At 34.4% G+C, this 13,850-nt stretch overlaps 1 protein-coding gene and 1 long non-coding RNA gene across 3 annotated transcripts in view; one reads left to right on the top strand and one right to left on the bottom strand.

The window, feature by feature from the left end:
• The window catches only part of RNF180 (ring finger protein 180), a 130,853-nt gene extending 122,676 nt beyond the window's left edge, over positions 1-8,177 (top strand). For both annotated transcript variants that reach the window (XM_016123523.2, XM_016123522.2), the window contains exon 8: positions 1,293-8,177. In XM_016123523.2, coding sequence (XP_015979009.2) covers positions 1,293-1,492 — 200 coding nt within the window. In that variant the 3' untranslated portion in view covers positions 1,493-8,177. The remainder of the gene's footprint in view (positions 1-1,292) is intronic.
• Positions 1-13,850, bottom strand: part of LOC107499403 — a 109,665-nt gene that overhangs the window by 2,668 nt on the left and 93,147 nt on the right. The gene's annotated exons all lie outside the window — the stretch shown is intronic.

Below are 13,850 nucleotides of genomic sequence, written 5' to 3'. Positions count from 1 at the left end.
GTGTAAAAGTGAATGCCTAATATAAAAGCTTCTCATTCCATTAATTCTAATACAAAATTTTTTAAATGAATATTAAAATATATACATTGACTATTATTATCATGGTTTTATCCTAGGCCTGTATTTTAAATGGGGGCAATATGGCCCCCAAGTTGGCAAAAATTGGTTCAGGAGACAACAAAAAGCTTAGATAGTATGGAGTTTGTGGCCCTCATAAGCTCAACACTACCTGACAAAATCATATTCTTTACTACTTAATTTCTCTCCTTTGGGAGAAATTAGATATAAATTAATTTATTGATTAGAATACTGAGAAGATTGAGAAACACTGTTCTAGACTAAACGTTTAAGACAAGGACCATGTCTTAAAATCTCTTTAAATCATTAGCCACTAACATATTGTACATATACTCAGGCTCTAATTGACATGTAAATAGCACAAAAAAGAACAGTATTTCACCATGAGATATGCTATATCTCAGAAATGTCATTTCATTTAGTTATACTATTTAGACTACTGCTTATTTTTGAGATTTGCTTTCTGTATACCAACCAATCATTTAAGTAGACACATAATCTGAAATTATAAAAATTAAAGCTAAATTTCTTCAAAGGAGTACCATTTGGCCTGTCTAGTTTATTCAATGCCGAACCAAAATGAGACATTTTTCTCATACAATTTTGCTCAAATAAAAATGAAATTCTCAAGGTATAAGATATAAGGTTGAATTGGTGATCAGAACATAGAAACAATAGTTATAATAGTAATTATAAAAATAAAACATGAGCCTGCAGCCATGCCACCCTGAACATACCCAATCTCAGAAGCTAAGCAGGGTCGGGCCTGGTTATTACTTAGATAACCACCTAGTTAGACCTGGTGCTGTAGGTGTGAAAAAATAAAAACATGAATAAAGTTTAAATTTAGCAAATGCACTTATGAAAATAATTACATTTGATCCTCACATTTTGAATTAAGTGATCAGAAGGTATAGATGAGAAATGCAAGACCCAAAGAGCTCAAATAACTTGCCTCAAGTAAGTGACAAAACAAGTAGTCTCCTAAGTCCATATCCCATGCTCTTTGCTAATATTACTGTCCCTGCCCTTAAAATCCTTAAGAGAGACTTCTGATAGCTTATTATTGAAAAAAAATGTCAAGAATACGAGCATACCATTCAGTGAAATCAAGATATGCTGTTTCTAGTACTTATGTTCATAATGCAGCTTCCTTTCTGAGCACATCTCTGAATTAAATGAGCTTTAAAATAATATGTCCATACCTCTTTCAGGTTTCCACAGACGTGCAGCTCCAGTTACAAGAAGGCAGTTCCCACATGGCGCACATAGGATGGATTATCTACACTTTGAGGATGATAGCCGTGGTTGGTGGTTTGACATGGATATGGTGATCATCTATATTTATTCAGTGAACTGGGTCATTGGATTCATTGTTTTCTGCTTTCTTTGCTATTTTTTCTTTCCGTTTTAGGAATTTTCATATCTTACTACAGTTGAACAGTTACAAATGATGTAGATAACAATTACTTAAACATTTTTTAAATGTGCTTTGAGATTTTTATAATGTTGCATTATATAAATTGTGGGTGTTAATAGAAAGTCTAAGTAACTTATTAATGTGTTTCATATAATGAACTAAACTTTATTCAAGAGCTAATATCTATCTAGCTCTTAGCAACAATGAACTATTTGTTTCATAGTTCTTGGTTTAGGATTTGTGAGCTCTAATTTTACAATGTCTCTTTCATACTTCATTGTAAAGGCTGAGGTTCTCCCTCCACTTAAAAATAAAATGATAATCTGGGTAGATATGAGAAAAAATATTTAGTCAGTCACCACGTATTCTCAGTCAGATTACATATATTAAAGATAAACCATATTCTCTGGAACTAATCTAGCAAGATTCATTCAGTTTTGGTTTCCAGTCACCCCTGCTTATGTCCCTTTCTAGTATCAACAAAGTTGACTGTCCTTTTTTTACTGACTTAATAATAGCTTGAGTGCAACATTTTTAATTATTACAAGAACAGAATATTAAAAACAAAACATTAACCCCCAGCAATAGAAATTCAGAGAAATATATTAACACTTTTAGAATTGCAGGATTACTCATCTGTAGAAATGTGCTGACTGATTTTCAGTAGTCTAAAATAGCAGTGCATGTCCAAAATGTAATTTAGTGATTTATTTATCTAGAAGATTGTCAGATATATTGTAAATGTGCAATAAAGAGTGGCTTTTAGTTTTTTTATTGTTATTACGTGATCTAATGTATGGAATAAAGAATTGTTGGAAATTGGCTTATGGATGTATAGAAAGAAAACTTGACTTTTATTTTTATTTATTATTACAGTAACCCTTGGAATTAGTTTTCTCTTACTAAAAAAAAATAGATCTGATTTATCCCACTGTGAGAAAGAATTGGGCAGATATACCAATTGTAAAACGGAGAAAACTAAAGCAGAGAGGTAAGCTTATTTCAGTCACTCAGGAGGTCTTTGCGTAAACTAGGACAAAAGTTTTTATTAAATGCCAATTCATCATTCCTACACTATGTCATATATATAATAATGCAACAAGCATACTTTTACGTAATAGGTGAACTTCTCATGGCACTAAAAATACTACCACCATCCAAACAAATTGGGATGGATCAGGAGTCAATAGCTCAGTCTCTGAAAAGTCTAAATTTGGCCTGATTACTACTGATTGCATTTGAATAAAGGCATGTAACCTGACAGCATCTGATGTTCTAAGAAATATGGAAGAATGGTACAGGTTTTCATTCTAATACTATAATTATTGTGTTTAAAATAACTTTCATTGTTGATATAATTTTCATTATACCAATGGAAAACACCTTAACATCTGCAGGACACTTTTTAATATGCTATATATACTACATTTGATAATAGCTTTCATTCAGTATGCCAGCTTTGATAGGTGGTTACCTGGAGTGCTTTGAGAAGGATTCTGAGGTTACATCTTGACTCCATGGGAAAGAGAGCTCTGATCCACTGGCAATGCCCCTCAGATATGGGGGAAGGAGAATGATAAGGAAAAATCAATCCATGTCAAATATTTGCCATCCTTGACTAAGGGTGAAGAAAAGCATTCATGTTTTAGGAGCAGGTCTTGCCATTTGTAGGGGTGGGGGGGGAGAAAAATGTAGCTTAGTGACTATAATTAATAATACTATGACATATACTAATTTAGTTATGAGCTATAATTAAGAGTAAACTACTTTCCTGTCCTACACTTCTCATTTTGCTTGAAAACAGGTTAATAAAAATCAAGTTGTGAATTTCATATTAGAATTTAAAAACATAATGGTGTAGGTAAAATATAATTTTCTCATTTCAGAAAAATTTAAACCCCTGTCATTTAAAAATATAAAAGTACCTATTCCTGATTTGCAAGTTCTACAAGACTAACAAATCAGGAATAGGTACTGATAACATTTATTCTGGTCCTAATATTTGGAGGTAAATCAGGCAGATAGTATATAATATAGCAATCAACCTAGATCAAAAGTCAACTACAGCAATGCTTCTTAAACCTTCATATGCTTACATGAAATCTTGTTAAAATACATATTTTTCTGGTGTGTAGGATAGACCTGAGATTCTACATTGCTAATAAGCTACCAGATAGTATTGATTTGCTGGCCCGTGGACCACTCTTAAGACAAGGAACTAAAAGAAGTTCAAGTGAAAAGAAAGCAATGAATCTTGCTTTCTTGTCATTAACATAACAGTGTCTCAACAAGACAAATTCTCATTGTTTTGGCATTTGAGAGTTGTACTCTACTGGTTATCCAACATATAGGAATTATAGGGAATTATGCTATAATTTTACCTAAACCTATAGAATAAGCTTCTGAAATTATTTGGTGAGGTTTTAAGTCTAGATTACAATACATAAGCAGCTTATTTAAAAGCCACAAGTCAAATGTTTTCCTTTTTCTGGAAAAAAAATTATTTCCCCACTCTTCTCTATTTTCTCCCATTACCCACCCTTTGGCCTTCATCTCTCTCTCTAGAATCTATTTAAATAGAACAAATGTGATATTATATTTATCAGTAATGATATCACACCTGGAGATATAAAATATATTATGGCATTTCTACTCACCTCTAATTCTTACTATGCATTATAATTACAAAAATCAAAAGACATCATTATTATCCTGACTAAAATTTACTTAATCTTTCTTTCCTCATTTTTCTCAGCTGTAAAATTATGCATTATGAAACAGACCTTCAAAGAATTCTGCTGGGATAAAAATCAGTTCACCAGAAAATTAGGGAACAGATCTAAAAGTTCTTCAAGAAATAGTTTGTGCAAAGACAAGACAATATTTACCAATTATGTCATTTGATATAAAGTTATTTATCCTAATTTTCTATTTTTTATTTATTAAAAGGAAAATACAGTATTGTGGATTAAAAGAGATCCCCTGAATCAATGCTACAGGGGAAGGAGAATCAGAGCCCCAAAGAAGTGGTCCCCAAAAGAGATGGCCTCAAAATGCTCCAGTAAGTCAGCATAGAGGTCAAGGAAAGATGTCAGTCTATGAAGTGGACAATTCAAGTTGAGGTTTGACAGGACTTCAGCCTGGAAGAGCTGGGTACAAATACTTTATTATCATTCATGCACAACTAGAATCCTTAATTACCACAAACAAAATCTTACATTCCCTTAAGCTGACAGCCATAACATAGCAAAGAATTGAGTCATTAGCTGGGCCATTAGGCAAAATTGGATTATCTATCAAGTTTTCTAGTCAATAGAATGAAAGGCAGCTGATATTCTTTCATAGGTCTCACTTCAAACCACAGATTTAGTAGCATTGTGTGGCTCATGACTACTGGCACATGGCAACACCATGAAAAGCATTTTACTGAGAAATTAAAGCAAGTATATAAGAAATTGGCCCACGTGATTATGGAGGCTGACAAGTCCCAAATCTAGAGCCATTGTCCCAGTTTGAGTCCAAAGGCGGGCACGCTGTGTTAGAACAGAAAGAGCTGGCATCCCAGTTTGAAGGCTGTCGTACAACAAGGAATTGAAATATCTTACAATTTTGAGAGCCGGTTAAGCAAATGCAGAGTCCAAAGGGCGGGCGGGCAGGCGGGCAGACAGGCAGGCAGAAATGAAAGATCACAAGGCGGCTGAAATCCTAAAAACACTGCCCAAAGCTACTGTCCACAACAGGTAACCTTTCTTTCTCCAAAGGTCTCCGCTCTCTAAGAGCTTTCAACTGATCGAGTCAGACCCACCCAGGATAATCTCCCTAATTAGGGACTTTATATCTAAAAAAAAAAATCTCTTCACAACAGCAGCTAGTGTTTTTTTGAATAATTAAGAGAAAGTGTGTATATCCTAAAATCTAGCTGATGCTTCCCTTCCATCCTCCAACTCTTGTGAGAGAATAACTCTTGTAGCCCACTTATTCAGAAACATACTAAAAAAGGGATTCTGGGGAATGTAGTTTAGTCTAGCCAAATTGACATATCACAAAATCATCACATAGAGTCTGCTCAACTACTCTTTCACTGAATTTCATCCCTGGGCTATGTATACAAAATGACTAATTTTAAAATGAAGATAAACTCAAAAGTTTATAACATAACTTGTGATAATTCTTATCCAGCACCGTAAGTTTTAGAATGTTCTATGTAGGTAGTCTGCTTATCTATTTATATTAAGAATAATTTTATTATATCTCACCATTTTATGGATCAGGGATTCAGACAGGGCTAGGCTGGATGATTCTTCTGTTCCATATGACATTAACAGACATCACCTGGTAATATTCAGCTGGCAGTAGACTGTTCTGGAGGATCCAAGATAGCATCGCTCATGGACAGCATCTTAAGAAGGATGGCTGAAAAGCTGGGCTCAGCTGAAATAGTCAAATGGAGCATCTACATGTGGCCTCTCTAGCATGGCAGTATCAGGGAAGTCAGACAGCTTACATGGTGACTCGGGACTCCCAAAGGGAGTGTTCATGAAACCCAGGCAGCAGCCACAAAGTTGCTTATCACCAGCCTCAGAAAGTCCTGCAATGATATTTCTGTTGCTTTTTATTGATCAAGGAAGTCAGTACGGCTAATCCAGATTCAAGGAAAGGAGAAGTAGATTCTCAGTGGAACACCTATTAAGTCACTGTGTGGAGCTTAAGAAATGAAAATAATTGTTGGTAAGAGGATTATAAAATTGAAAAATGTCAACTGTGTAATCAGTCTTGATTATCTATATCAGGAAAGAAAAGTACCAGGGAGCTTAATACTTCATATCATCAGCAGCAGCATGATGTGTATCGGTACTTCTCACACTTTAATGTCCATGTGTGTCACCTAGGGATCTTGTTAAAATGCAAGTCTGGGGTAGGGCCTGAAGGTCTGCATTTCTAACAAGCTCTCTCATATGATACCAATGCTACTGATCTGAGGAAACCTAATAATCTATATTACAAGTCAACAAACTTTTTCTTTATAGGGCTATACAGCAAATGTTTTAGGCTCTGTAAGCCACATACAGTATCTGTCACATATTAATAAACATACATACAGATAAATAAATAAAATAAATTTTCTGGCCCCAGATACATATCACTGGTTTTCAAATTTGTCAGCGTAGTGGAATCACTTGGGGAGGTCTTAAGAATATGATGCCTGGGTCCTATCACCAAATATTCTGATTTAATTGGCATAGAAATAGAGTTTGTTAAAAGTTTCCTAGGTTAAATCTAATATGTGGCAAAGTTTGAGAACTAATGATCTATGTCCCCTCCTGTTTCTGCCCACTTGCACCTTTTGGGTCATTAAACCTTTTTCAGTACATGTGAATGACTGAATTAATATGGATCTTTTTCACTTCAACACAAAACTGACAATCTAATTAAAGAATAACATCCAAAAACAGATGCTTTCATCAACTCATCCCTGCTCCCAATAGGAAGCCTGCCCCCAATGGATATCATATGTCAGTAAAATAAAGTTGGATGTTGAATTGAGAGCTGATAGAAACTAATGAAAAAGTAGGCTGTATGGGAAAAAATGATGAAACATGGAAAACTTTAAGTAGAGGGGCAAATTGTAAGGCCGCAAATATTAGAAATCACCACAAACCTTATCAACTCAGGATAATTAGAGGAAACGTTAAGTAAAGGCCTCAGTTAGTAGAGATCTGCTTTAAAGTCTAAAGATTTATAGTAAGCCTGTCAATGTACAAATGGCTTGAGAAGCTTGCAACGAACCTTTAACATTTGAAAACTAGATCCCAAATGCTCACAAATCCCCATATTAATAAATCTGAAAAGGTTTGTAGAGGCTCCTACTATTCCCTTTGGACAATATAAAATAGTACTTAAATAGGCTGGCCTTGGAGATAGGCTTGAGTAAAAATCCCCACTGCCACTAACAGTGAGGTCTTAGACAAGTTACATAAATCCCCCAATTTTCATTCTTCTCATTTATAAAGATAATATAACCTACCTTATATACTTATAAGGACCAACTGAAATAATATAAACAATGTGTGCAAAAGGACTGTGCACGATCTTAGCATAAAAACGCAATAAACTATATTATTATTAGTTACTAGTATTTTTAAAAAGATTAGTACAATGTGTGATCTGCTTGGTCAATATCAATAAAAGCCTAAACCACAGAGACTACATAGCTTCCCGTGTCATTTGAGGGCCACAAAGTAGCTTTTTAGTCACCCCACTATAAGCAAAGAAAGTCCTGCTTAGGTCAGGTGGAAAACTCAGAGCTTCTAGTTGCACGTTTTCAATGGGAGGTAAGAAGAATAAGGACAGCTGATGGACAGAAGAAAATGAGTCCATTCCATTTTTCCATTTTTCTTCAGCAGCTCTACAATACCTCACACTAAAGACTGCTTCAGAGAGGGCGGTGTGCATGCGCATTCAGAGTCAGATTCTCATCGCTTCCCTTCCAGTCCATCTCCAGCGCTGTCACAACGCCAGCGTGCTACAATGGCACCTCCTCTTTACATGAGCAAGACCGAGGTCCTGGCTCTCTCATACTTTCCACAGGAACCCAAAAGGAAAAAAGCCCTCTATTCATATCTATCCTTGTTTCGAAGAACGCTTCTGGTTTTAGTTCTTTGCAACTCCCAAGGCCTGAGTTTTTCATTTATACTGGTGTCTTAATTATATCTAGTAATGTGATATTGATAAATGTGCTCTAGTACTCAGTTGTCACCAATATACAATATCTCCAGCACCATCTCACGCCTGCGTGTGAGAGGGGAACAAAAGGAAAAATAAGTCCCTCCCTTTCCCTCTTAACTTCCTAACCTCTTTGTTTTTATCTATATTTTTTTATTATATCTACTTCCAAAAAGTAAAATTCTTGTTGGTTCTTATCTCAAGTAATGTCCCTGATGTTCAGCTCACCATTAAATAGTCCACAAATTTTTTGTATATCTACTAAGATTTCATGCCTCATCTTTTGTTTCCTTCCCTCTTAGGCCCTGCCTTGTTAGGTGGATTAGATTAGATTGAAAATTAGATTATTCTGACTTTTTTCAGGAGAGGCAGCTTTTTGAGAGGTAAAGCAATGTCAGAATCACATAAATACTCCTTATTTTCTTGATGTGCTATTTATAAAACAAAACCCTTAAAGTTTAGAACATTTCGCCATAAACAATTGTCTGTTGTTTATTATGTTTTTGTTCTCCTAACCTGTTTGTTTTTCAGTGTTTCTTATTTCAATTAGAGGCAATCTGATTTACCCAGACATAAAGACATTTGTTTCAGCTGAACCATCCCTATTGCAACTGGCATGACGCAGACCTGTCTGGGTATGTGCAAACCCAGTCACTGGAGAAATAATTTTTAGTCTATTTACAAATAGAATTGGAGATGGGAAAAGGATTTTTAAAGGAAATAAGCAGATGAACAAAGGAGCACTATATTAGACCCAGGAAATCCAATAGATGTTAAGAGAGAGGAGTGTAAGATGCATTCAAGAGTGATAACACATTCTGCTGAACAACTGATTTCAAAACTAAGAGACTGATTTAATAGGCCCCCAAATATTTGTATTTCTTGTCTCAAAGCAATTTAAAGATATCTGACGATATCTCTGCTTCAAACCTAGTCAAATTTGTGACAACACTTGTCCATAAAAATCTAACCAAATTTCAACGGGTGCTGGTTATACCTTTGAAATATATCTCACACATATCCCTTGCAGTCTCTCCACAAGTCATTCTCTCCACTATCACTGCCACCAGTTATTTTTCTAAACTATAAATAAGATCATGTCATTCTCCTGCTGAAAATTAAATGGCAGTTCCCCTTAACTCCTAGTGAAAGGTCTGAAATATTTAGGAGACTGTTCCCAAATGAGCCCTATCTTACCTTTTCAAAGTCATACCACTTTCTCATGTGCACTATATATTCCTGCTATTCCATTTATTAGGAACCACTTCATTATAACTGCTAACATACCAGATCTACTACACTGTAAGCTCCTCAAGGGCACAAACCAGGCCCAATTCATTTTTAATCCCAATTATAGTATAGAGTACACAGCAGGCAGTCAATAAGTTTTTGATAAATAAAAGAATAAGTGGTAACCTAAGTGATAGTTTATCATTAATTTTATCTTCTTTATAACTAATCTTTCAGAATCACAGGCTTACCAAAGGATGACAAAGCTATTCTTTTTTAACATAATTCTAGAATTTACCCCAAAGTATTATTAGTGACAAGGAATATTTTTACCACTTTCTTGCTCCCCTGTGTTACCATTAATTGAACCTGTGGGAAATGGTCTTACTCAAAATATGAAGACAGTTAACGAGAAGCAATCCATCATGAAGGTACTATCCAGGACTTTCGGTCTGACTGTAATATTTAGATGATGTTCTAAAATGATGCCGACATGGTAAATTTCTGGAGACAAAGTCACTTATGAAAAGCTTCAGCCTTGATCTTCTCATTAATTTTACAGAACAGCAGTAATGCAATACTGCTTAAGATATTCTATGATTGTAGGTGCCCCTCTCCACTTTTGTGAGAAAAAAGCAAATTGCCAAAAACAAACAAAACAAAAAAAAACCCACAACTTACCTATACTCCCAAGAGAAATATGTACCCAAGAGATATATACCCATAAGAAATTAAAAGGTAGGTCCACACAGAATTTCCATATATTTATTATATATTTAAAATAGTTAAAAAGCAGAAACAATCAACTATCCATACACTGATGGATAAATAAAATGTAGTGTGTATACCATTAGTGTGGACCATTATTTATCAATAAAAAGTAATGACATACTGATACATACCACAACATGCATGAATCCTGAAAATATTTCCTGAGTGAAAGAAGCCAATCATTAAATGCCACATATATGATTGCATTTATATGAAGTATCCAGAACAGACAAATCTATAGAGAAATAAAGTAAACTGGGGGTTTTGTGGGGAAACAAGTGACTGCTAATGGGTATAGGGTTTCTTCTTGGGTTGATGAAAATGTTCTAAAATTGACCATGGTGATGATCACACAAAACCATTCAGTTGCACACTGTTAAGTGAATGGATTTTATGATATATGAATTCTATCTTTTAATGAAGCTATTAAAACTTTTAAAAACTGATATTTAGAACTTTAAAAAAAAAAAAACCCATATGGGTACTTCTTTTTAACTCGTGAATTCTTTCTGTGAGGGCTCACATCACTGAATCTGTATCAGTGTATTACTCAAGGTTAATGATGATGACCTTGAGTGATTAAACTGGGTCAACTTCATCAATTGAAGAAAGAAAATAACTGCATTTTAGTTTTCATCCAAAATGATAAAAACTTAAGTTCCGGTATCACAGAGTTAACCCTTAGCTGGAAAAATCTGGCTTTTCGTAATGACAGACTAGGCGTCCAAATAACTGAGGATTTTCCTGAAAACACATTAGTAATTAACACTGACGATTTCTTGATTACCTGAGATATGGCACATGAAAATGTTTGTCCAATAACTGTTCACAGAGAAAAGCTGATGAAATACTGCCATATGCCTGAAACTGGGGTAATTTTGGCATTTGACTCAATCTCCCCTTCCCAGCCCAATTAATGCTGACAGAATGTCTGTTTAAGTGAGCCCACCTCCTGGCAAACAACTGTGAACTATTTCAGATTGGTTTTCTTCCTAGAACACCCACTAGCCATACTGCTAAGAGGGAAATAGAAAGCATTTCCATACACTTGTCATTATCTCTTTTCCACTGCTGCATCCTCCCTAATATCACCTTAACCCTACCAAACTAACATTAGCATTTGGCTAAAACCCTGCTGAAGTAAATTCTGAAATGCTATAAAATAATTTTTAAAAAATTTTTAGTTTCGACTAAAAATTCATCCTCCTCTTGCTATGCCTCCCACCTCCCCTTGGGCTTTATTCCAGCAAATTAAGTGAAAATGTTATTAATTCTTGCCTACTTTTAATTCTATACTATCCTATAAAACCAATTAAGAATTTATAAAATGTCTTGCCCAAGACTCTATTTTTGGTATATATATTCAAAAAGGGAAATGACATAGAATGATTTTACATCAGGTAACTAACTCCAAAAGGAAAATTGCCTCAAGGATCAGAATACATGGGTACCTCATGAAATCTTTCAGCCTATCTCTATAATTTTCCTGGGGCAAGTAACACTGGGAAGAAAGACATAAAGTCTAAGGTCAAGTAATAAAACTACAGGTTGAAGAAAAAACAACAATCTAAATAAAGTTCACCTAAAATCTAGGCTCAATTAAAATCATGTTTGAAATCCTTTTGTGGATACATATTTATATTTAATAGTAAGAGAAAACTACTTATGAAAAACAATACTATTAACTATAGCTTAGACTTTTTGACTGTACTTATTGTGGGAAATGAGCATTTCTACCTTCGAAAAAGAAGGTACTTGTAGAGCTTCTAAGCACTTCACCCTAAACTGTATACATAGAAGCCAGTTTTACTACTATAAGTTTCTCCTTGAGTTTATTCTCTACATTATCATCAAATTAGTATGATGTTAAAGCATAATTTACTCAATATACAAAAAACCAATTGTATTTCTACACACTATCAATGAACAGTACAAATATGAAATTAAGTAAACAATTCAATAACATCCGAATGAAGAAAATACTTAGAAGTAAATGTAACAAGAGAAGTATATTTATAATCTAAAACTACAAAAAACTGTATGAAGAACTAAATAAATGGTAAGACATCCTGTGTTGATAGACTGAAAGACATAATATTAGGTGGCGATACTCTTCAAATTGGTCTACAGATTCGATACAATCCATATCAAAATACCAGCTGCCTTTTTTGAAAAAGATTGACAAGCTGATTCTAAATTTCATATGGAAATACAGGGGACTCAGAATAGCCAAAAGAAACTTGAAATGACTGAAGTTGGAAGACTCACATTTCCCAATTTCTAAGCTCACTGCAAAGCTACGATAATCGAGACAGACAGTGTGGTGTTGCCAACTGAGAGTCTACAAATAAATTCATATTTATAGTAAACTGATTTCAGGCAAGGGTGCCAAGACATTTAATGGGGCGGGGGGTGGGGGGATAGTCTTTTCAAATGTTTCTGGAACTGGAACACACAAAAGATAAAGTTGGACCTCTTTATTACACCATATAAAAAAATTAACTCAACATAAATCAAAGGCCTAACACTATTCCGAAAAGAAACTCTTGAAAGAGGAATAGGCATAACTCTATAATCTTGCATTTAGCAATTTTTTTTAGATATGACAACAAAAACTCAAGCAACAAAATATAAAACATAAAAATATTGGACTTCTTTAAAAAAAAAAATTGTGCTTCAAACACCACCATGGAGTAAAAGTACAAAATGTGAGAAAATGTTCATGTATATATAAATATAGATAACAGATTTATATCTACAGGAAACAAAGGACCCCTCCAACTCAATAATAAAAAGACAACCCAAATTTTAAAAGGGCAAAGGATATGAGTAGACACTTCTCCCAAGGAGATATACAAATGGCCAATAAGTACATGAAAAAAAGTTCAACATGAATAGCCATCAAGGAAATGCAAATTAAAACCACAATGAGATACCACTTCATACCCACTAGGATGGCTATTATGAAAAAATAAGTGCTGCAAGAAAAAGGAGAAATTGAAACTCTCATACACTGCAGGTGAGAATGTAAAATGGTACAGTCACTTTAGGAAAGTCCGGCAGTTTCTCAAAAGGTTAAAGTAGAATTATCAAATGACCCAGCAATCCTTTGCCTAGTATATACATACCCAAGAGAAATGAAAAAATATGTCCAAACACTTGTACACAAAAATTCATAGCAGCATTATTTCTAATAGCCAAAAAGTGGAGACAACCCAAATGTCCATCAACTTATGAATAAATAGATTATTAACCATACAATGGAATATTAAACAGCAATAAAAAGAAATAAGGTACTGATACATGCTGCAATATAGGTTACACTTGAAAGCATGCTAAGCAAAAGAAACTAGTAAGAAGGCCACGTATTGTATAATTCCACTTATATGAAATGCACAGAATAGGAAAATCCATAAAAACAAGAAAGTAGATTAGCAGTTGCCTGGGGCTAGGAGGTTGAGGAGGAAACAAAAAGTGACTGCTAATGATGACAGAGTTTCTTTTCGGCTTAATGAAAATGTTTTAAAATTGATTGTAGTGATAGGTGCACAAATCTGTGAACATACTAAAAAACACTGAATTGTACACTCAATATAGCTCAGTAAAACTATATCACAATAAAGCTTTT

This window comes from Rousettus aegyptiacus, unplaced genomic scaffold (assembly GCF_014176215.1).
Source record: "Rousettus aegyptiacus isolate mRouAeg1 unplaced genomic scaffold, mRouAeg1.p scaffold_m13_p_8, whole genome shotgun sequence".
NCBI lineage: Eukaryota > Metazoa > Chordata > Mammalia > Chiroptera > Pteropodidae > Rousettus > Rousettus aegyptiacus.
Note: the sequence above shows the minus strand (reverse complement) of the source record. Positions and strands in the feature narration are given on the sequence as shown.